The 23,783-nt window shown below is 37.3% G+C and overlaps 1 protein-coding gene across 1 annotated transcript; it reads left to right on the forward strand.

Moving 5' to 3' along the window:
• Positions 1 to 1,070: 1,070 nt before the first annotated feature.
• LOC141520068 (IQ domain-containing protein H-like) lies at positions 1,071 to 23,468 on the forward strand. The gene is made up of 4 exons (XM_074231934.1): positions 1,071 to 1,187; positions 15,098 to 15,159; positions 19,891 to 19,999; positions 22,498 to 23,468. Exons 1-4 carry the CDS (start codon positions 1,092 to 1,094, stop codon positions 22,594 to 22,596), a joined length of 366 nt encoding a protein of 121 aa, XP_074088035.1. The 5' UTR covers positions 1,071 to 1,091; the 3' UTR covers positions 22,597 to 23,468.
• The last annotated feature ends 315 nt before the right edge of the window (positions 23,469 to 23,783 follow it).

The raw sequence follows: 23,783 nt of genomic DNA on the forward strand, positions 1-23,783 counted from the left end.
GGCTTCAATCTGAAAAAACTGCTCTTTGATTCAGTTCTAAGTATCCAAGACTCTAAGCTGTCAAAAGGGAAAAGGTATGAGAAAAAGGTAACACATAACAACTGTGGTAGTGATAGAAGAAAGGAGAAGGCAAGTGTCACTGAATAACCAATTCCTGAGCTATTCCTTTGCACATAGTGGAAGGAGGATATTGTGGTTGGTCTTTTTTAGCATTTGCTGGCAGGACCCACTGCCTCTTCTACCTTCCTCCCATGGATCCATGAGCAATGATAGTTACCTATTCCTTCCAGCACCTTAGAATCTTCTAAAGCACAGTCCCTGTCTGGGTTTGTGATCCAAATGTTCCATACCATAGGAATGACAATGACTGGTTACATATTCTAGTCTCCAAATTTACAGTTGTCATAAACTTTGGCATCATGATAATTGATCCCTATGACACATTGCCATTTTACCAGTCACTTTACATTGCATGATAAAGAAAGCCTTGGCATAGTAGATAAAGCCAGGAAGACTTGGGTCCAAGTCCCACAGAGGCTCTGTAACTCGGTAATTAATTGATCTCCCATGCTCTAGTTAATCTTCCACAACTTAAATTGTAGAGGTGCCAATCTGAATTGATAGGAATACTACCCAGAAGTTCCCCATATCAATGAGATCATCCCTATTTCAAGATAACTTAGTGAGGCAAATAATAAAACTATTACTATTATCCCAATTTTATAAATGAAAAAAATTGAGATCCAATGAGATTAAAGGTCATATATCCACATCTTCTGCCTCCAAAATCAGACTATATCTGATTTCCAGAAGAAAATAAATCATATCTGTTGGGGACACATTGAAAGAAGCTGACAGACTGCCAGATTCCTAATACTTAATTTTGCTAGTAATTGTATTTTAGATATTTTGGGGAAATATTAAAGACTGCTCAGACCTTACAATAACAGGACCTCTGGCAGAGGTAGCAAGAGATATACAAAAGATAAAAGTAAAAGAAGCCTCCTAAATTTTCCATGAAGGCGTGCACAACAGTATTGTTGTGTTTACATGTTCTTTTCCAGGTTGCTACATCCATTCGCTATGCAGTGATGTCCAACAGCCTGAAGCACAGCAACCTTTCCCTTGTCTTCCACAGCGTTTTCCTCCAGATGTGTAAAGCCCATGGCATAGGATATAATGTGGAGGTAGGATGAGGGAAAGTTATCCAATACCATTGGAATAGAAAATATCACCTGCTTAAGCCAATTCAATCTATTTTATCCTCTTGGAAAAATGCTTCCATGGGTCTTTCATAGGTTTTCATGGTTTTTCAGAAGTGTCTATCTATCCTTTACACTGTAGTACCTTATTTTGGGCTCCCAGCTTGCACAATCGACAGGGTTGTAGTTACCCTTATTTGCATGCACATCTAATGATGCCCAAATACCTCAGCAAACCAAATATTTCAATATAATTGACTGAATACAGAAAGAATGAATCAACCCAGACGGCTGTAGTTGGGATTAATTGTTCTAGCTATAGCACACAACCCCTCTGGAATTAGTTTTATTCACCAAGTGACTGAACAGAAACACTTTTCCCTGTGCCCAGAAGGTGCCTAAACTTAGCTCTGTTTTTTGGGGGGTTTGTATTTTTTTTTTATCAGTCTCAAGGTTATTTTACTCACTCTAGATTCCTAAAAGCATGGAAGGTATAATTTGAGGAATGCTGTAAAGCTTTCTTGCCACCTCCCCAAAGAGTCATTTTTCCCCCTATTATTTTCTGATTATTGAAATCCCATAATTTCACATTTATCCCTTTGATTTAAAAGATCTGGCCTCTGTTAAAATGCAGATGCCGTAGGAAATATACACACATAGGCCTCATCAGTCATTTACACCTTAGGGTGATTTCAATTAATCTGATATTTTCTTGAAGTTATATTTTGAAGGAAAAGAGGAAAAACTGTGGAGGTGGTATCTAGAGTACAGAAGTAAGAAGGAGGTGCAGTGAGGGAGGCCTAGGGGGTTCCAAAGATAAACTTCAACTGCCTAACAATGTACCTGCCCCTGAGGCAGGCATGCTAAAATTGGGTTACTAGAGGAAAGTGAGGATAAAAGAAAAAAATGAAGTAGGAATAAAAAACAATTGGGAGAGAAGAAATAAAATTAAATAACTAATAGTATAATGCTCTAAGATTTACAAAGTTCTTTAAGTATATTATCACATTTAATCCTTACAACAAACTTGTGAAATAAGGAAATTGATGCTTGAGAGAGATTAAATTATTTCTCTGGGTTCACACAGATGATAAGTCTTCAAGGAAGGGATTTAAACTCAGGCCTTCTTGACTCCAAATCTTCTCTTAATCCATAAAGCCAATTAACCCACTGAGCAAGAGAAGAAAGAGAAGGGGGGGGGGGGGGGGACATTAAAAGAAAAAGGAATGTTAAATGGTGCAATAATAAAGATCTGACACAAGAAATTTCTTTGTCAGTTACGTGACTATTCAGAAGCCCTGAAGACCAACCATTTTTTATGACTTTGTACAGTATTATCCCTTAGGAAAGCCTAGGAATGGAGGTGGGAAGTCCCATTTGAAATGAAAAGCTTTTTCTAGGTGTCTTTTCAAAGTCACCATCATGTTAAGCAATAGCTTTATTTTCTTGCCTAAGTAACTAAAGCTTTCTCAATCTCATTTATCACCTACCCCACAAGATTGTTGTTGTTGTTTTGGGAGTTTTGTTGTTGTTTTGTGAGGATCAAATGACATTATATATGTAAAAACACTTTGTAAACTTTACAATGCTACTTCAATGTGAATCAATAATGATGCTGATACGGAAAAGGAGCAACAAAAACATAGATGTAAATTACTATCTATAAATTGCAGATGAAAAAAAGTTTCAAGGAAACTAAATTGCTTCCATAATATTGAAGAATCAATCTGTGGTAGAGTTGGATCTGAAAGTGGTTTTGTGGGGGCGGAGCCAAGATGGTGACAAGAAGGGATCAAGTCTTAGGCGCTCTCTGATAAAACTTGAAACTAAGGACTCTAACTAAACTTTCGAGAGACAGAACCCACAAAGCAACCCAGTGAGGCAGTTCTCCTACTCAAGGTAACCTGGAAAAGAGCAGAAAGGCTCTGCTCCCCAGGAGCGGAGAGGCGACCTGCCAGAGGGGTGGCCCATCAGAGCCAAAGAAATTCAGCCTCCCGGAGGCAGCCCCAGGGCGCTGGGAGTCTCAGATCACAGCAGCAGGGGAGTCTCCTGAGCTGCACCCCGAGGAACACCGGGCACAAAGTGGGGGAACAGCAGGGGACCTCTGCCAGAACGAGCACGTGGAGCCCAGCCCTCGGGGCACACAGGGAGCAGCTTGGTCTTTCTGCAGCCCAGAGCTCGACACAGAAGCAGGCAGAGCTGGTAAGCAGGAGCCCCCAGGGCATGAGCCCTTGAGCTGAGGAAGGGGAGTGAAGAGAAACTTCGAGCTCTGTCCTCTGCCCCTGGAACAGGACTCTGGGGCTCTGACCACATTCAGATCCTGATCGAAGTCTAGCCCCCCCCATAGAACAGCAGGGCCCCCTCTACCTCAGCCCCGTGGCAGAGGGGGGTGCTTATGGTCATTCACAGACCAGGAGGGAAGACAGAGCCTCACACACTGAGACCCTTGTGGGAGTGTCCCAAAAGCTCAAGAAACACCCCAAACCAGGCCCAGGCTGGGAAAATGAGCAAGCAGAGAAACAAAAAGAAGACTATTGAGAAATATTTTGCAAATGAGCCCAAGAAGGACCAAAATACTCAGTCTGAAGATGAGGAAGCACAAGCTCCTGCATCTAAAGACTCCAAGAAAAACAGAAATTGGGCTCAGGCTATGACAGAGCTCAAAAAAGACATTGAAAATCAAGTGAGGGAGTTGGAAGAAAAACTGGGAAAAGAAAGGAGAGAGATGCAGGAAAAAACATGAAAATGAAGTCAGCAGATTAGTCAAGAAAATCCAAAAAAATGCTGAAGAAAATAGCATGCTAAAAACCAGCTTAGGTCAAATGGACAAAACAGTTCAAAAAGTTGTTGAGGAGAAGAATGCCTTAAAAAGCAAAATTGGCCAGATGGAAAAAGAGATAAGAAAACTCTCTGAGGAGAACAAATCCTTCAGACAAAGAATAGAATTCAGGGAGATTGATGAATTTACCAGAAATCAGGAATCAATACTTCAAAACCAAAAAAATGAAAAAAAAATAGAAGAGAATGTGAAATATCTCATTGAAAAAACAACTTATATGGAAAACAGACTTAGGAAAGATAATTTAAAAATTATTAGAATACCTGAAAGTCATGATCAGGAAAAGAGCCTTGACATCATTTTCAAAGAATTACTACAGGAAAATTGCCCTGATATTCTAGAAGCAGAGGGCAAAATAGAAATGGAGAGAATCCACCGATCCCCCAGAGAAGGAGATCCCAAAAAACCAACCCCTAGGAATATTATAGCCAAGAACTCCCAAGTCAAAGAGAAAATATTACAAGCAGCCAGAAGGACACAATTCAAATACCATGGAGCTGCAATCAGCATCACACAGGATTTAGCAGCAACTACATTGGAGGCTTGTAGGGCTTGGTATACAATATACCAGAAGGCAAAAGAGCTTAGAATGCAGCCAAGAATGAACTACCCAGCAAGGCTGAATGTCCTCTTCCAGGGAAAAAGATGGACTTTCAATGAACCAGGGGAATTTCAAATGTTCTTTTTGGAATGGCCAGAGCTGAAGAGAAGGTTTGATCTTCAGATACAGGACTCGGGTGAAGCATGGAGATTGGAGGAGAGGGGGGAAATATGAGGGACTTAATGAAGATGAACTGCATGCATTCCTGCATAGAAAAATGACACTGATAATACTCATGTGAACCTTCTCAATTAATAGAGCAGGTAGAGGGAGCTTTTATAGTTGAAGCACAGGAGAAAACTGAATTCAAAGATAAAATATGGTGTAAAAATCTAGTCAATAGAAAAAAAGGGAAATGGAATGGGAGAAAGAAAAAGGAGAGGGGGAATAGTCCAAGATATTTCACATAATAAGATTTTTTTTTTATTACAATGAGCTATTGCAATTATATGGAAGGGGGGGGGGCAAGGGGGAATGAGGGAACCTTTGCTCTCATCACAGATGGCTAGGAGAGGAAACAGCATATATACTCAATGGGGTATAGACATCTGGAGTAAGAAGGAGGGGGGGAGCAGGGGGAAAGGGTGGGGATGTGAATAAAGGAGGAGAGGATGGACCATGGGGGGAGAGTGGTCAGATATAATACATTTTCTTTCTTACTTCTTGCAAGGGGCTGGGATTGGAAGGCCTGCCCAGGACCATAGGGCCAGGTGGATTCTGGGCCTAAGGGGTGGTATGGGGGCTCAGGGCTTCTTGGCCCCAGGACAAGGGATCTGTCTGCTGAGCCAATCAACGACCCTACAACAAAGTCAGAGTGAAAGGAGAGAGAAAATATAGTACATGGTAGTGGAGAAATAAGAAAGGAGGGAGTTGTGATCAGCAATGGCAACAGTGGAAAAATATGGAAGTAACTTTTGTGATGGACTTATCATAAAGAATGTGATCCACCCATGACAGAGTTGTTGGTGTTGGAACAAAGACTCAAGCACATTTTTTGTTATTATTTGGGGGAGGGTGCAGGGCAAGTGGGGCTGGGTGGCCTGCCTGGGGCCACATAGCAAGGTGATCTTTGGGTGTCGGGGCCAGATTTGGACCCAGGTGTTCCTGCCTCAAGGGCCAATGCTCTGTCTGCCACCCAGCCACCCCTACTATTATTACTATTTTATTTTATTTTGGGTCTTTTTTTTCTTTTTGGGGGGGTTTTTGCAGGGCAGTGGGGATCGGGTGGCTTGCATGTCACACGGCTGGGTGATTGTTGGGTTTATGAGGCTGGATATGGGCTCAGGTGCTCGTGGCTCCAGGACTGGTGCTTCATCCATTATGCCACCTGGCCATACCTACAATTATTACTATTACTTTTTTTTTAACTTTAATTTTTTTTTCTCTCCCCTTTACTTTTTTTTGCCCAAGCAAGTCTATCTATATTCATGGGGGAGGAGGGGTATTTTGTTTACTTGTAAACAAGAATATTTTAGTAATGTAAAAAAAAATTGTACAAAATGAGAATAAAAAAATAAATTTAAAAAAAAGTGGTTTTGTGCTTGTGTGTGTGTGTACTTATACATTTTTTAAAAAACCGTAATTCCACTGTGACCTCTGATATGTATGCTCTTCTTCATCTTGTCCCAAGCTGTTGCTGAGGAAACCACCCCATTCAGTCACTGACACTGACCAGCTTTTTATCTACTCCTACTTTAGCTTTATCAGTCCCACTTGAGGCTGAAGAAAACAAGATCAGAGATCAAAGCAAATTGTTTAGTCTAATCATGAAGAGAATCTTTTCCACATAGGTATCAGAAAGGTGGGATACCTGGATTATTAGAGGGTTTTTGAGATGGAGGTACCTTTCCAGAAATACATGTAGCTCAATACACTCTAGTTGTGAAGAAAGGAAAAAAGTGTCTAATGTCTTGTCCATTCAGATGGATGCAGAGGGAACATTAAATACAATGCAATTACATTTGCAGGGACAAAGGTCCTTTATAGTAAGTACACAAGGTCATTTATAGTAAGTTCCCAATGAAGTTATTAGTGTAAAGAAATTACAGAAAAGACACAAATAGCCCTGGAGAAATCTGTGTCTCAAGAAGATTGGTGCAACCATGCCAGTCAGAATTGTCAATAGACTTGCCCTAGCTCAGTACATTTAATTTGCACCATCTCAGCAAGGAATGGTTTTCAATCCTAAGCAAGGAGTATTTGGATGATAGAAATATAAAAAGATCCAAAGAAGCCTCCAAGATTCAAAATTTAATAAGTAGCCATGTTGTTAGTTAACCATCTGTGTTAATTTGACAGGTCTTAAATCAAAGAGTACAATTAAGTAGGACCAGAAATGAATATACAAATGGGCAGAGTCCATAAGAGCCCATTTTCTCTATATGAGATCATTTCCACTGTTTATAAATAGGCTGTTCTCATTTTTTTGAAGAAACATCAAATGGTTTTTTTCCCTTTCCAAAGCCTCAATCAGAGAGCAATATGAACTTACAATTGACATATTTTCTCTTGGAAAGTGCATTCATTGAGATTGAGTTCAGCCCTGGTAAGTTTTCATTTCTACCAACTAGATTGAAGCTACTGCAATCCTCCCATTGATCCTTAAACTAAATGAACCCTATAATAACTGCCAGGTAATGAAAAACATCATGTTGATATGTGTCGTGTTATGTGAATAGATAGATGAATGCTATAAATAAATAAATGTGTGTCTATGTACCAATGACTTCTGGAGCCAGGGTTGTACTTGTCTCTGTAGGCAAATTTGTAGTCCCTTATGTGATGTGATTTGATGGTCCTTCCCTGCCCTCCTAAATGTCTCTTTCCCCTACCAGCTGTCATCCTGCAGCTGTGTTGTACTGACATCAACAGAATAGAGGAGTTGATTCAAATCCCAACACTATTTACTACCTGTGTAGCATCCTGTGTTATCTGGGGAAGTTGCTTCATTTCTCTTGACCTTTAATTTCTTCTCCTGTCAAATGGGATCTTGGAGCTCTGGAAGTCTCATCTTGCTCTAAGTCCTGGTTCCTATGCCTGAAGTTTCCGAATGAGTTAGAGCATTCAAGGCATGGGAGAGGTGCAGAAAAGACTACATTTCTCAAAATACTAGACCCAAGGTGGAAACCAGGGTTTCCTTTTCTGAGGGACCTTGTGTGACTGCAAAGCCAGTTATTTAATGGATGAGTAATGACACTCTCTATCTGGTTCATGGACACGTAGAGAAATGTCTTAAGAACTCTCAAGTTCTTTAGCATCTTTGATACCTGGAAGAGCCAAGGACAATGAGACATCCTAGTTGTTGAAAATATTACAACTATGACCACAAGATGAAGATCTGGATCTCTCCTGGAGACATACCCGAGAAACAGGCAAGCAGCCAAACAGAGATTTGGAAACATCTTCAGCCCTGAAACCCATCATCCTGCTGAGACTTTACCTCTGCCATCCCTATCAGAGCCCTAACTATTGACAGTGCTAAAGTTACCAATTATGCTGAAGGAAAAGAGGAATGAGTGTGGATGAGATTGTTTTTACTTTAGTGTTCATTTCTGAACAGATTAAATGTTTTACTGTTTCAGTATTGTTCCTTGCTGTTAACATAGCAAGTAACTGAATTATCTAGATCTGAGTTAGTTAAGTTCCCAGTTTTCTAATTGAATAGGGGGAAAACAAGCCAGATAAATAAATTTATCATATTTAAATCACCAGGGAACAAACAGTTCTCAAAAGAAAAAATTGTATACTGTTTAGAATCTTATGGAAGATTGCTTCAAGTCACTAATATTGGAGAAATACAAATCAAAATAGTCCTTAGGTTTGACCTCAAATCTAGAAAATTGTCAAAGATTATAAAAGATGTAAATAGTGTGGAGGAACTAAGGAAAGATAATTACACTAATATGCCATTGGTGAAATAGTGAATTGATCTAATCATACTGGAAAACAATTTGGAATTTTACTAAAAAAACGACTAAGATGTCTATACTTTTTGAATCAGACTTCCCACGGCTGGCATATAACCTAAGGAGGTCCCAGATAGAAAGAAGGACCCATATACATCAAAATATTTACAACCACAGTTTTTGTTGTAGCAAAGAACTGAAAACAAATAGATGTTCATTGATTGTAGAAGGGTGTGGCACATGCATATAATGGAATATTATTGCACCAACAATAAATATGAAGAATTCAGAGAAGCTGGGGGTTAAGCAGAATCAAGAAAACAATGCATATAATAGCTACAACAATGTAAATGAAGAGAATAAAAGAATGAAACTGATTGACATGTGATTATAATAATGAAGAAGTGACCTTAGAGAGAGCTGAGAAAAATGTACCTCCCTCTCTTCTTTGCAAGAGGTGTGGGATTATAGGTGTGGAACAATGAATATGCTGGACAGTTTTGATTAACTATTTTTTTTTCTCATTTCAAAAATTCATTTTTACAAAAGATGATTCATCCATCTCCTCATCCTTCATCTCCTAGAGGAAAAGGGACATAATTAGATATAAAAGTGATATAAACACATGTCAATAAATTTTTTTAAAAAATTAAAAATCCAGGGGTGGCTAGGTGGCGCAGTGAATAGAGCACTGGCTTTGGAGTCAGGAGTACCTGGGTACTCCAACCTCAGACACTTAATAATTACCTAGCCGTGTGGCCTTGGGCAAGCCACTTAACCCCATTGCCTTGAAAAATCTAAAAAAAAAAAAAATTAAAAATTCAGGGGTGACTAGGTGGTGTGGTGGATAGAGCACTGGCCCTGGAGTCAGGAGTACCTGAGTTCAAAACCTGTCTCAGACACTTAATAATTACCTAGCTGTGTGGCCTTGGGCAAGCCACTTAACCCCATTGCCTTGCAAAAAAACCTAAAAAAAAAATTAAAAATCCATATGGTTTGGCCTTAAGTACACAAGGATCCATAGCTGGTTATACTTGTGATGTACCTTGGGATCTGTCTAGGACTGAGAGTGATGCTTTAGGTCAAGGTTTTATTATAAAGTTTAAAAATGTCTATGGTAACTCCCCTGTAAGCATGTGAGCTCCTTGAAAGTATGCCTGGCACATCATTTTATAAGTGCTTAGTGATTGAAAGTTAACTGGGCTAACCTCATTTTTTTTTTTTGCCAGAGTTAATAGATCAGCAGACTGGGGAATGTTATAGATATCATTTAAACTAGATTTTTAGCAAATAATTTGCCAGTGTTGTTCTAACTGCCGTGGAAAAGCAGCTGAGAGGTGATCTAAAGCAGGTCTCCAACTTCTTAAGTGCATACCCCATGGGTTAAAAAAAAAATTAGGCAATATATAAATGTGTATAATATATAGTTTTATATATATATAGTTATATGTTATAGTTATGTATATTTCCTAGTTACATTCATACATTACTGTACTAAAATTTACACAAAAACAGACATTTTAAAAGGATTAGATAAAGAAGAAATGATTAATCTTTGTCAATAGGGAGCTACTGGAGTTTTTGAGTAGGGAAGAGGCTGGTTTAAGAAAATCACTTTGACAGTTGGGTGGGAATTGATTAGAGAGGAGGGTAGAATTAAGCTCAAGGAGAACAATTAGGTTCTTGAAATTGTTCAGGTATGATGAAGAGTTAGTAATTGAAAATGACACCAAGATTGCAAACTTGGGTAACTGGAAAGATGGTAGTGCCATCAACAGAAGTAAAGTTTGGAAGAAAGATAATGCAATAAAGTCTGTGATACATATTGCAAACCTCTGCAACTCACTCTGTTCTACCCAAAATGAAAAGGAGGTAAGAAGAAGAGAGGCATAACATCTAACTACCCAACTGGTAGTTATTAGGTACCAATACCTACCTAACTGCCAGACAGTCGAAACCCACCCACCCTTCCAGAGGGTGCCTTCATTCAATGCCATGAGGTGATCTGATGGAAAGGAGTATGTTGGGCAGGTAGGAGGTGGGTTCCAGTGATAACTGTGCAACTATAGTTGTGGGTGCCTGAGAAGAGATTAATTTTAGAACTGCCTTAAGGGAAAGATATGTAGTATAAAAGTAAGGAGACTGGGAACCTGCAGAGTGGAGGGAAGGGGTAAAAATGAGGGAATGTCAGGAGATAAGATCAGGTGTGGCTTTGTTGGAAATAAACCCTGTGATTTCCTATCTGGAGGAAGTTAGGGAGTAATTCATCTTCCCACTCTCCAATTGGGTGATCATATATCAAGGGGTCAGGTGTCACTCCTTTGAGGTTAGAACCTAGCATCACATCAGAGACAACTGGTCTAGATGATAGGGCAGGTGGATTCTGAACTGATTGAATGGCCAGCCCCAAAGAGTGATGCCCATTAATAGCTTGATGTCAAGTAGGCAGCACTTCTCTAGTTGAGTGTGCAGGGCCCTATGCTTGACCCTGTGTTGTTAGCAATTAATTGGTTATAATTATAGATGGAATGCTTGTCAAATGAGCAAATAACACAAAACTAGAAGGGATAATATCAGACATCAGAGACATGACTTAAACTTCAATGGGATGGAAACTAATAAAATTAAATTAAAAATTATAAATGTAAAGTTTTATAGTTGATGACCGGTAGTAGTTCACTTGAAAAAGTCTCAGTATTTTAGTGTATTGTATTCAATGAGTTGATGCTATGGCATGGTGGCCAAAATGTCTAATGTGAGCTCAGCCTGCATTAAGATAAATAGTCTCAAAGATTAGGAAAATAATCGTCACACTGTACTGCCCCTGATGGATTTACAATTCTGATCCTCACATTAATAAGATGGAACATGTCAAGAGAAACACAATATACATTGTGAAAGCTTTCAAGATCAAGTAACATGAAGACTAAAGGAAGGAACTGAAGATGTTTCATCTGGAGAAAAGAAAGGGAACATGATAGCCCTCTTCAAGTGTTTGAAAGAGTTGTCATGTATACATGACAAGAGTGTATGCTCAATCTGACCTCAGACACTTAATAATTACCTAGCCATGTGGCCTTGGGGAAGCCACTTAACCCCATTGCCTTGAAAAAAAATCTAAAAAATATAAGAGTGTATGCTCTTGGAAGACAGAAAAGGATGGATGTTGCAAAGAGGCAAATTTAGACTTGATATAAGCAAAAACAAACTATTCAAATTTAAGGGGAAATTTCAAACAGGGCTATCCAAAAGCAGAATGGGGATGGCCTTAGTTCCCCTTATCTAGAGACCTAAGAACCAGGGCTAAATGACCATTTGTCTGTTAAATGTATTGAGGATTGAGGTATACATTGACCTATATGGCATGTGGGATTCCTTATAGAATCTGTGATTCTATAATTTTAAAAGTAAACTCTTCAGGGAGAACCTTAACTTGAGCAGACATCAAAAAATCGAGCACTATATCTTGAAGAGATGTCATTGATCTTTGAAAATGAAGGACCAACAACAACCATTCACAAGAATATCCAAAGCCAGGGAGCTTTAATTGTACATTGCTAGACATTCTGGGGAACCTGGACCCTAGACAAGAAGTTCATTGGACCTAGAATATGGCTCTTCTGCTGCTTTCATTTAATTCTGCCAAGAATTATGCCACAGACATATCTTTTTAATGTTTTAGCAAGAGTCATGGTTACTCATCTGTTTTATGTAGAAGATGAGAAATTTTGTGGAGACTCATAACTAATGTGTTATTTAAATGATCAACTGAAGAAGTCAAATCATCTAGCTACGGTTTCAACTTAGAAAAGCCTAAGGAAGAACAAGTAACAGTATGATGCTCCACTTGACTGTTGGGAATTCCAGTCAGGGAATCAAGATCTGATATGAAATCTGTATCCAAAAAAAAAACCTAACTCCAAATCATAAGATACTGGACTGGTTGAGAGCCACTGCATACCAAATAGTTAAAAACTGCCAATCAGACTATGAAATATCCCGAAAGAATGATTTAAGGATTTATTAAAATGGTTTATTTTATTGATCTAATCCCTATATGGGAAATTTTGTACTCTCTGGTAAACAGGACAAGAGAATAGAGAATCAAGGTTGTGGGTTACAAAAGATAGTCTTCAAACAGTTTTAGATCAACAATTGGTATTAGATGATATTCTGCAGAGGGAAGATATGGGTCAAGTTCTAGATAAAGAAAGAGAAACTCCATACAGGCATCCTGTTAGTGGCTACAAAAATTCATCAAGATTTCTTGATCTGAATTGGATTTTTGTCTAGGCAGGGACAAGGAGAACAAATATAGAGGCCATTTCCTTTTCTGGCTAATGTTCCATGTGTAGAGAGGCCTTAAGAGAAGAAAGGAGGCATCACTATTCTTCCTGATTCATCCAATGACCCACAATTAGGACTGAGGACCAATAAGCTTATAGCTACTGACCCCATAGGGGTCTTAAGGTATAAATATTAGGCAAGATAAGGTAGTCAGAACTGACCATGAACAGGAACAGTAAATAATGATTCAATAAAACTAAGATGGGAGTTCCATTGGAAACTGACTACAGAGAAGTAGGCTATCGATTCAATTTAAACTTGGTCCATCACTGAACTGTTAATTTTCAACCCTGAAGAATCAAGATACCAAGACTTTGCCTCACCTTCCCTTGGGGGAGCTCAAGTTTTTCAGACATTCTGATGACAAAGGGAAATAAAATCATATTCTTTCCAGAAAGTGGGAGAGATTGTTTTCTGTTGCTCTGTTATTTATTTCTATTCTCATTAAATGTATTACTATTTCAGTACTCTCCTTTTCCCAAGTTGCCTGTTTTCTAATTGGACAGAGATAAAGCAACTATCTAGTTATATATAAAAAAATTTTTTTTATTAAAGCACCGGCCCTGGAGTCAGAAGTACCTGGGTTCAAATCTGGTCTCAGACACTTAATAATAATTACCTAGCTGTGTGGCCTTGGGCAAGCCACTTAACCCCATTTGCCTTGCAAAAAAATAAAATAAAAAAATAAATTTTAAATTTCCACAATTTAGATTGTTAGGATCTAGAAAATTGACTGAATTCACTAGCTACAAGAAGTTCATTCCCTTGGAGGGAGGGGGGAAAAACAAGCATTTATTACCTGCCTATTACATCAGGTGATGGGGTAAGCACTTTACAAATATCTTCTCATTTGAACCTCAGAACAACCCTGGGAGCTGGGTGCTCTTTTATTATCTCCATTTTACAGTTGAGGCAGACAGAAATTAAGTGACTTAAGTATCTGAAGCTGGATCAGAATGACAAAAGGTCTTGACTCCAAATCCAGTTTTCTATCCACTGCAGCACCTACCTGCCTCATAGCCTTAGCCTTGGGACTAGAATGCTGTCATAATACAAAAGTCTTCTGGGTAAATGTAAATATCCTATAAACAGGTAAAACAATAAATTGTCAGTCATTGTCATTTTAACAGTTTTTAGTTTATTACATTACTTTCTAACAGTTTGTTGGAGAAAATGGTGCACAGGAGAGATTCATGTAGTTAGAAGGTCAGGGTAGGAGTCTAGAAAAACTAAGGTCATGGGAAGCTGCTAGAGAAAACAACCCTAGACCAGATATCATAGGAGGGGACTCTGGAAGCTAGGAAACTGGGTGCTTGGGAAGGAATTTTAGATGAAAATATAATCCATTTTTTGCTTTCTTTTGCATGACTTAGTTCTGTCTGAGCTTAAAAGTAAATTCATTTTAAAAAACGGAAAGTAAAACCTGGAAAGAAAACTTTGAATAAGCCATTCACTTCCATTACTACATTTAACCTGGTGCTAAGAAAAAAAAATCTGGACTCATTTCTTGAAGGGCTCCAAATGGTCCACATTTCCATGAGACCTAACACTAGAATGTTTTGGTCATATAAAAATATTTATGATTCTTGATTATAAGTGATTCTCCTAAAACATCTGCTTAGTCCAGAGCCAAATCTGACAACATCCATCAATTATAAAGGAAGATGTAACCTATGTGTCAATGAAGAAATCCTGAAATATGAAGCTCTCACTGAAAGTGATGTGTTGCAATTCAATTCCACAGACATTTATTAAGTACTTGCTATTTGCAAGACCGCATGTAATTAGATGTGTTAGTAATTAGAAGCATAGAACCATAGAATTGGAAGGGACCTTAAAGGTCATTTCATCTAACCTGCTACCTAACTCAGGGATTCCTTCCTCAACATCTCAGATATTCCCTCTTCTTGAATGCTTCTGGGGAGAGGGAGATTATTCCTACCAGAAGACAATCCATTCCATTCTTAGATCATGATAATATTTGAAAGTTGTTTTTAATAAACCTCTTAATAACTTCAGTTGATTGGTCTTAGATCTATTTCCTGGAGACACCCACTCTCACATACACATATACACATACACAAATTTTCTCCTTCCATTTGATAAACTGTTATTTCTTCATTTAATTTGAGTGGTATTTTGCTGAATGTTTTCTTTATGTTTCCTTTAAGAAAAATAAGATATTTCTTCTCTAATTTTGCAGGAAAAACAAGGAACAGTTTTTTTATTATTTGAAACTCAGAAGAGATATAGATTGGGAGTACTGTGAGTATGAAATATTTGAAAGCAGATAAACAAAGAAACAGGCTGTTACAACTGAAAGCAATTCTGCTTTTATGTATTTTAATCAAAGTGCTGATTTATTAAAAGACCATTTAATTTTGTTTAGGAAAACAGATGGCATTGCACAAAGTGGCCCTTCAATACGTTGGTTTTTAAAAATATGATTGATTTATTGCCGAAAGGTTAGTTGTAACAGCTATCTACACAAGCACACGAGCACACATCCATACCAACACATGCCTGTTACATATGTCCACTGCCTACATTGCTGCCAGCATCTATCTCTGAAGATGGGAAATTGGGAAAAAAGCTCAGTTGGGATGGGCAAAATATGTAGCACTAAGCCCTTGACCACAGCTTTTACCATTGCAGTGTATGGTATTTGTGGACTCTGATGCAGCATGAGCCCCAACCCCAGGCTGACCCAGGGTTCTATGAACAATCACATGCCTAACAGTCCAGGTCAGACGTTATCACTACCCTCCGCCCAGCTAGTCTCTCTCCTGCACTCAAGTCATTGGACCTCATTTTCCTATTTCCTAGACCAGGCCAGTTTCCAAATGTGACAGCCCCCTTCCTACCTCAGTATACCCCTAAATAGTCCAGTACAAATATCTGTCTCTTATCATTTCAACTGTTCTCTGAAGCAGTGAAGAGATCAAAGGAGGGATAGGCTGCTCTAGTTTATACTCATATACATCTACTCTTCTTTCTTCACTGTCCAAGTTCCACAGTGACTGCATTCTCCACAGCACACTGACGCAGATATGGGGGCTAGGGAGAGAAAAGAGGAAGATAGGGATGTGACCCAAGATTCATTCATTCATCAACTATGTGCAGGGCACTGTGATAGAAACAAAGATGAATAATGCATAGCTTTTTTCCTCAAAGAGTTTATGATCCATTACTTTACAAATACATAACTAACATAAGTGAGGTTTGAACAGATTATTACAAGGATTCATAAGTAGGGATCTTACAGTTGATGAGACTCAAGGAAGTTTCCATGAAGAAGATGGCACTTAAGTGGGACCTTAAAGGATAGGTAGAATTCTGACAAATAGTCAGCTGTGGCAGAGGGATGGGAAGAAGCACCCCATCATTTCAGGCAAAGGAGACAGCATGAGCAATAGCAGGAAGGCCCAACTATGAGCAGGTCAGGGAAGATCATCTTGTTGAGGTTAACTAGAATTTCAGGAATGAGTAGGGAGTTGGGGGAAAAAAAAGTTAAAACTAGCTTGGTAGAAAAGAGAGCTAGAGATTTCCTGCTGAAGTAGGAGGCCCTTTCACTGGAATGCTCAGAAAAGAAGTCTAGTGATTAGTCATGATGTTGCATAAATTGGTAGAGTCCCCTTCCCTTTTATTTATCCAGTTAGTAGTCTTCATGGATGTTCACTATACAGATTTGCTAATCCTCCATTCATCCCTATTATGTGCTTTTGTCTCCAGGATCTCTTGCTCTTGCTAGATTTAGCAAAGTGGTAAAGATGTTGTTTTAGCCATAGAATCTGGACATTTTAGAACTAAAAGGAATCTTGGAGCTCTTCTCTCAGATGTCATATGAAAATTCAATTTTTTTAAACCCTGCCTATTCTTTAATCTTCTTTTGTTTATATAAATGCTCCTTAACCTATTCATGCCCATGCAAATCACTTCAGCTTTCTATTGGCTCATAGAAAAAGAGACAGTTGGAACTCTGAGTTGAAATTCTTCTGTCTATAATGATAATAAGGCTACTATGAGCAGGGATATGAAAATAGCTTTAATTTTCCTCCCAAACTTCAGTCTTCCCTCAAGCCTGATCCTCAAACTTTTACCTTCCTTGATGAAAGTAGCAATTTTATATTTAGAGCTTGGAAGCCAGTAGTGAGTCAATCTTTTTGTTCCTTTCACTCCAGCTCTCTTACTCTAGTATCATAGGATGCAAAAGAGCCCAGGTCACTAGGAAAGAATGTGGGGAACCAAGCAATAAATAGCAGTGCCTCCAGATTGGCAAAGAGTTTGTAGTTATCAGAGATAAGAAAGAGTAGTTAGGGAATCTAGAAGGGTAACAAAGGCTTAGGAGGAGGATAAACCTCAGAGATTGGAAATCTAAGCAATAAATCAATTAAGTTAAAGCTTTAGGGTTCCTTAAATACCTTTTGCTAAGGAAGAAACTGGTGGAAAGGCTTGCATAAATCTTAGCCTGCATCTGAGAGCAGATAAGTATCTCTAGCTGGTAAAGAAATGCAATTAAAGGCCACAAGCCAAGCCCTGAGAAAACAAGGAAAGCCAAAAGCACTAAAAACAGTTCCTGCCAGTAAGGAGCTTACATTCTAATAGAGAAAACAACTTGTTGATTATAGGGAGCCATTGGAGTTTATTGAAGAGGGGTTGATTTGGGCAGACCTACAGATCAAAGGTCTCTGTTTAAAACTTTTCTTTAGCAATTTGTTCAACTTATGATCCTTAGCTTCTGTCTTGTAGTTATTTCTTGTATTTTCCTTCTGTCTTTCTTTTTTTAGATTATAAAAGCCTTTCCCCATACAATCCCAATCTGTACTCTTCCCAGTCCCTCCATCCACTTAGGCTCTCTCCTCAAAGGTGACCTTCCTTCTCCTCTGTATCTATCATGGAAATACTTATAGATTTGATATTCTTTCCGTATCTCATAGACTGTTTTTGCACTTTTGCCTTTCTTTGTTTTCCCAGGGCCTAGTACATAGTGAATTCTTAATAAATGCTTGTTGATTGATTGATCAACTGATTCTGACAAAGCTTGCTAGGACTATCTTTTCAAGTTTCCTAACTATAAAACACCTTGGCCACCTAATGATGAGCAGGGATAGTTAATGATGTTAGATAATGGAAAAAAAGTCTTGCATGTTTGTTGTAAGTCTGTAGCATTCAGTTATTTGCACCACTACTCTAAATCTTCACCTTCCTTCTCAAAGACTTGAGTTTGAAAGCTCCTTTGTGGGGGCAGACAGGTGGTACAGTGGATAGAGAACTGGCCCTGGAGTCAGGAGGACCTGAGTTCAAATCCAATCTCAGACACTTAATACTTAGCTGTGTGACCTTGGACAAAGTCACTTAACTCCCTAGCCCTGAAAAAAATCCAAATAAATAAATGAAATCATCATATCTTAAAAAAAAAGAACATTTCATTGAGAGACAAAAATAGAGTCATTTCTGTTAAAGACCTAAAGCAGGGAGGGAGAGGGTTAAAAGAGAAAAGGACCTAAAGTCTTATATTGACTGAAAGTTCAAGATGATGCCCTTGATGTGGCAGCCAGTTCAATTCAACCAAAATGTATTAAAGACCAAAACTAAGCTGCATTGTGGGTGGGGGTATGCAAAGTTAAACTACATTAATATAAATAAAGGATCCACAACCAGGACATTGTTAGCCTAGTTGCTTTGAACTAATGATATCCATAGTATTATGTATACTTTGGGGTATCTTTTTAGAAAAGACATTGATAAGACAGGCTACATCTAAAAATGGTAGCCAGAATGATGAAGGGATTCAAAAGTATAGTATGGAAGGATCAGTTGAAAGAAATAAGTTTTGGCCTAGGGAGAACTGGTCATGACAAATGTTTTTAAATGTTTTTAGACTGATCATGTAGAAGAGAGATTAGAGTAGTTTTACTAGGCCCCACAAGGCAGAACCATAGCCAGTGTGTGGAAGTTAAGGAAAAGCAAATTGCTGCTCAAATAAAGGGAAAAAACAACTTCTAGTAATCAGTTACCTAAAAATGAAACAGACTATCTTGAAAAGTAATGCATTCTCCAACCAGAAGTCTTGAAGCAGAGGCTTGTCAAGGAATCTTGAAGAAGTTATTGCTGCTAAAGTTAGACTTGGATGACATCTAAGGTACCTTCCAACTCTTCACTTCTGTGATTTTATGACATAGGGAAAGAGCAAAAAAGACTTAATTGTCAGGTAACTAATTTCTAAAAAATCAGTTCAAGGTAAGGGATACAACCAGTAGAATAGTAATATAACTGAGCCTATGTCCTCACTGAAAAAAAAACCAGGAAATTATACTTCCATTACCTTTCTTATAAAGTTCTTATGAAAAAAGAACCTTATAAAGATGTTATTATTATTATAGAATCAGAATCTTTAAGTAGAAAGAGACTTGAAAGGTCTTACTCCTATCCTATGATTATCTTGTTCATATAGTTGATGTGTGCAGAGTGTTTTCTCAGGTTTGTTGTCAATGTAGTAGAGAGATAGCAAGTTATGAGTATGAAAAAAAAAGTAGACCACTAAGAGCCATGCCATAATTTTATTGTGTGGAAGCAAGGACAAGGCAAAAACTCAATAATACTGAGTTTCAGATGTCTCTATAGTCAAGAGATTTAAGTAAGGCATGAATCATACTCATGTGCATAGCAACAGTTTTGTTAAACTAATTTAAACATTAAAAACATATAAGCTCATACCACTGTCCTAGCTCAGTGGTAGCCTTTTGCTTGGAATAACTGAACCTATTGCTATCTTCTGCTAAGTTGATTAATAAAAAATATTTATTACACAAATCCTTTTTGTTGACAAGTTAAAATGAAGCCTCATCTTTCATATCTCCCTGAAGATTGCCACCTTGTGAGATTGAAAATACTCATTAAATTCCATCACCAGACAGGCACAAATGAGAGGGTGATTGTTTTTAAGCATGTGAGGGGAATCATTGGTAAACTCATTTGTTTGGATATCATTAACAGAACAATCGGAGAGGATCTCCAGGGGGTCCTCATGACCTTTGCTCACAATCTCTTCATCATCCATCAAGAAATATCATCACCTAATATGCAAGGCGAGACCAATTTTAAGGTGAGGTGTTAATTAACTAACGATCCTGGTTAATTTCTGTACAAGGGCTGAAAATACCTCACGCTGTATTGTAAACAAGTGCTAAACCATCCTTTTTTATTGTTAGCAGTACATATTTTACAATGTGGAGGGTCAATATTGTAAGGTTCCCACTGAACCTGTTAGTTAAATTTAATAGTTTGAAACTTTTTTCTTTGAAATCTAGTAGACTTACTTTAACTTAATGCTATTTCCAAACCTACATTTACTCATTTCAAAAATGAGAAAGTTCTCTGGAATATCATATTGGGGTTAGAAGATTGTCACAATCAGAATCATAAGCTCAAAAATGCCCTTTAAATAATACTACAGACTGACTGGTTGTTTCCTGAGGAATTAAGAGTCGTAGAGATTCAGTGAAATCACAAGACAGGCTTACCTTCTGTGTGCTTCTGTTTCCCATATATTTAAATGATCTCTAAGCCCCCTTTCAGCTCTAAAATTTGCTCATTTAATGATGGTAATGATTTAGGTATCCCAACATAGACTATTGGAATACTATAACTATATTCTGTGTGATTTGCTCTGGCCCATTTTTATCTAATTACAATAGCAATTTCATTTATGACCTCCTGAGGCTTGTGAGTAGTTTCAAGAATGTTGATAAAGTTCAGGGCAGGATTACTGATTGGATGTCTTAAATATTCTGAAAACAGAAACAAGGACCGTATCAAAGATGGTTGATTGATTGTAGCTAGACAAAAGTGGTCGTGTAAGCATAACTCTAATTCATCATTAACCAACCAGCCATGATTTAAAAAACTAAGATTAAGAAAGTCAGAGTATCATGTTCATTTTTTCCTCACATTTATTCTTAAACATATTTAGTTTTTCAATACATTTCTTCTGGAATATATCTAGTTTAATAATAATGATCATACAGATTTCCTCTTGTATAGTGGTTTATATTTTTCTGGATATTTTCACATTCGTCATCATTGTGTAGTAGCATTATATAGGGCCCCATTATATTAAAGATATTTCCTCTTCAAATGGGACCAATGCTACATCACTTTTCACAAGTCCCAAATGGCATATGTTCTTTTTCACATCATGGTCCATTGCTAGTCTAATGTATCTGTTAACTAAGTGTCCATATGCACAAATTTGCAACTGACAAGAACAGCCATGTCCAAATTTGGAGATCATTCAAAACCAGAAGGCCCAGGCCAAAACCAGTTGGCCTCTTAGCTCAGTCCTAAGGCAAGCAGAATTTATAAACCCCTGTTCAACTGAAAACTATTTCTACTGTCCTTTTTTTTTTGTTTGAGGATCATCAAGACAATGCTCTTAAAAGTCTGAATGGCTCAAAAGCCCATTCTAACAGGCCCTGTTTTGTTTATCTTTCTTCTAAAAAACATAATTAACATGCATACACACACATACGTATAATCCCCAAAACTCAAAGTGCATTGACAGGTCAATTGTTTTTAAATGTCTCTAAATGGTTCCCTAGTCTATAGATGGGTCAAAGTTCTACAAATGATTTGAAATAAAAGAACTAAGTTATTTAAAGAAAAGTCTGAGAGGGTCAAAGGTTCCAGTTTTATAGGGCATCTTCATCTCCTTGTTTCTCATCCATCTTATCCATACTCTTAAAGTGAATTAATATAAAATGCCCATTTTTTTCAATAACATCTATAAATTAGATGGATAACTGGAGGGGAGAAGGTTTTTTAGTTCTATAAGATAAAATATGAAAATAACACAAAATTATAAAAAATGGACATTATGATGATGATGATAGCTAGTACTTATATATCTCTTTAAGGTGTGAAAAGCAGTTTGCAAATATTATTTCATTTGATCCTTACAGCAATCCTGAGAGGTAGATGATGTTATTATCCCCATTTTACAGATGAGGAAACTGAGACAAATAGAGACTACAGGACTTGGTTAGGATCTTACAATGAGTTAAGTTTCTAAGGCTGGATTGGAACTCAGGTCTTCCCAATTCCAAAATCAGTACTCTGTGCTACCATTCTACCTCTGTATAAGAATAATCACTTCATAATTATTATCTCTTTATGATAATAAGAATTTTGATTTGTATAACTTTTTTTTGTAAAAGCATTTACCATCTACTTAATTTAACCAATGAAGTAGAGAGTAGCTTTTCTTCAGTTTACAAACAAGAAAACTGAACTACCAAGAGATTAAGAAATTTGATTAAGATTATGTAGTTAGTGGTGAGTCATGACCAGAAGCAACTTACACTGAGCCTTGTACTCTACCTTCCCCATAATGATTCAAGTAGTTTCTGTTACTATAATGGAAGATAAATGAATTTGCAAAGTAGAGTTATTAGAACTCTTTTCTAAAATGTAAGCAATGACTCCATAAGCTCTCTCCTTTCTAAAGCCATACTTGTAGATTCATAAGACTGCATATGTTTGCCAAGAAGGTTGTTTGAACATTTTATAAAAGACTAATGGATATTATTTTCGTGTTCATCACAGATGTTAATTAATGATATTGAGACAATCCTAGGAATTACAGAAAAAAATAAAACAAAATTTGAAGAGCAAGCTGCCAAAGATGAAAATAAGTTCAGTTGAGAACTGATATCTGTAAACTCTTATCATTCTTGGTACTCATTTGGAAAGAACAATGATTTTCTCATTGACAGGAAGAAATATAACTTTTTCTTTATCTTCTAGAAATCAAATTAAAACTTGGTGGTATGAGAAATTGGAACAATATTCTTTGTTTGTTATTTGCTATTAAAGGATCTTAATTTATTAAGCTGTAGACTGTAATCCTGTATTTAAGTTTGTATACACTCAACTTGTTTTAGCCATCCAAAAGAAAAAAATAAGTAAAAGAGATTATTTCTTTATTTAATACTATATCTTTACATGCTTCAGACTTAAGAAGCTTCTATTTTTTTAAAACTTCATAGTTAGGTAGGTTTGAAGTAGAGGTAGAATTTATGGAACTTTGGTTATTCCTGAGAAGAATTTGCCTACTGTATTTTTTCTAATAAGTATTTTTTTTACCTCTAATCATTGTTATCTTTCAAAACTTGATTGTTCCTATTTTTTTCTTTTAAAAATTGTTAAGATGGTTTTTAAAATTCATTTATGTTTCCTGTATTTTTGTTATACCATGTCAGTTTTTTTTCCAGCATTTGCAAATGTTTGAACCCTAACAGTCTTCCATCAGGCTATAAAGCTACAGAATTTATCCAGGTAGCAGCCAAGTGATCTTATTTTAAGTTGCAAAATAACCCCAATCCTGTCCATTGAATGAATAGTCTTGCTCCCCCTGTATACAGGGTTCATAGCAGTCATAGAATTTTCACTAGTAATGTTAAGATGTATGTATTTGGCTGTATTTTTTTAAAAGGCAATTGTCAAAATAGGGTACAGATATAAAACAGAGTATTTGTGTCAGTACCCTAATAAAACACTGCTATATGATCCAGTTTTGTGGGTGAATGGAAAAAATAAAAGCTAAATCAAAATGTTGAAGTCATGTTGATTTCTATTTTAAATAAACATTTCCTTCCTATTTAAAAAAAAATGAGTATGTTGAGTTTTTGTTTTGTTTTTGCACTGGTATTTCTTAACTTCACTTTAGCTCTGGGCTAAGAATTCCTGCTCTATATTTTGGCCAATTTCTTTTTTGTTTTAGCCTTTGTTTTCCTGCATTTGAAAACACATTTATTAGCCAGGTTTCCTGCCTGAGTTAGGTACTAGGATGACCCTTCCCTTTTGCCAGATATCCTCTAATCCATATCAGA

Source organism: Macrotis lagotis, chromosome 4 (assembly GCF_037893015.1).
Source record: "Macrotis lagotis isolate mMagLag1 chromosome 4, bilby.v1.9.chrom.fasta, whole genome shotgun sequence".
NCBI classification, from domain to species: Eukaryota; Metazoa; Chordata; class Mammalia; order Peramelemorphia; family Peramelidae; genus Macrotis; species Macrotis lagotis.

Coding starts and splice junctions, on each gene's coding strand:
- LOC141520068 (XM_074231934.1), top strand. CDS start 1,092: ATGTCCAACAGCCTGAAGCACAGCAACCTTTCCCTTGTCTTCCACAGC. Junction 15,160..19,890: donor AGATATAGATTGGGAGTACT/GTGAGTATGAAA, acceptor TATCATTAACAG/AACAATCGGAGAGGATCTCC. Junction 20,000..22,497: donor AAGGCGAGACCAATTTTAAG/GTGAGGTGTTAA, acceptor TGTTCATCACAG/ATGTTAATTAATGATATTGA.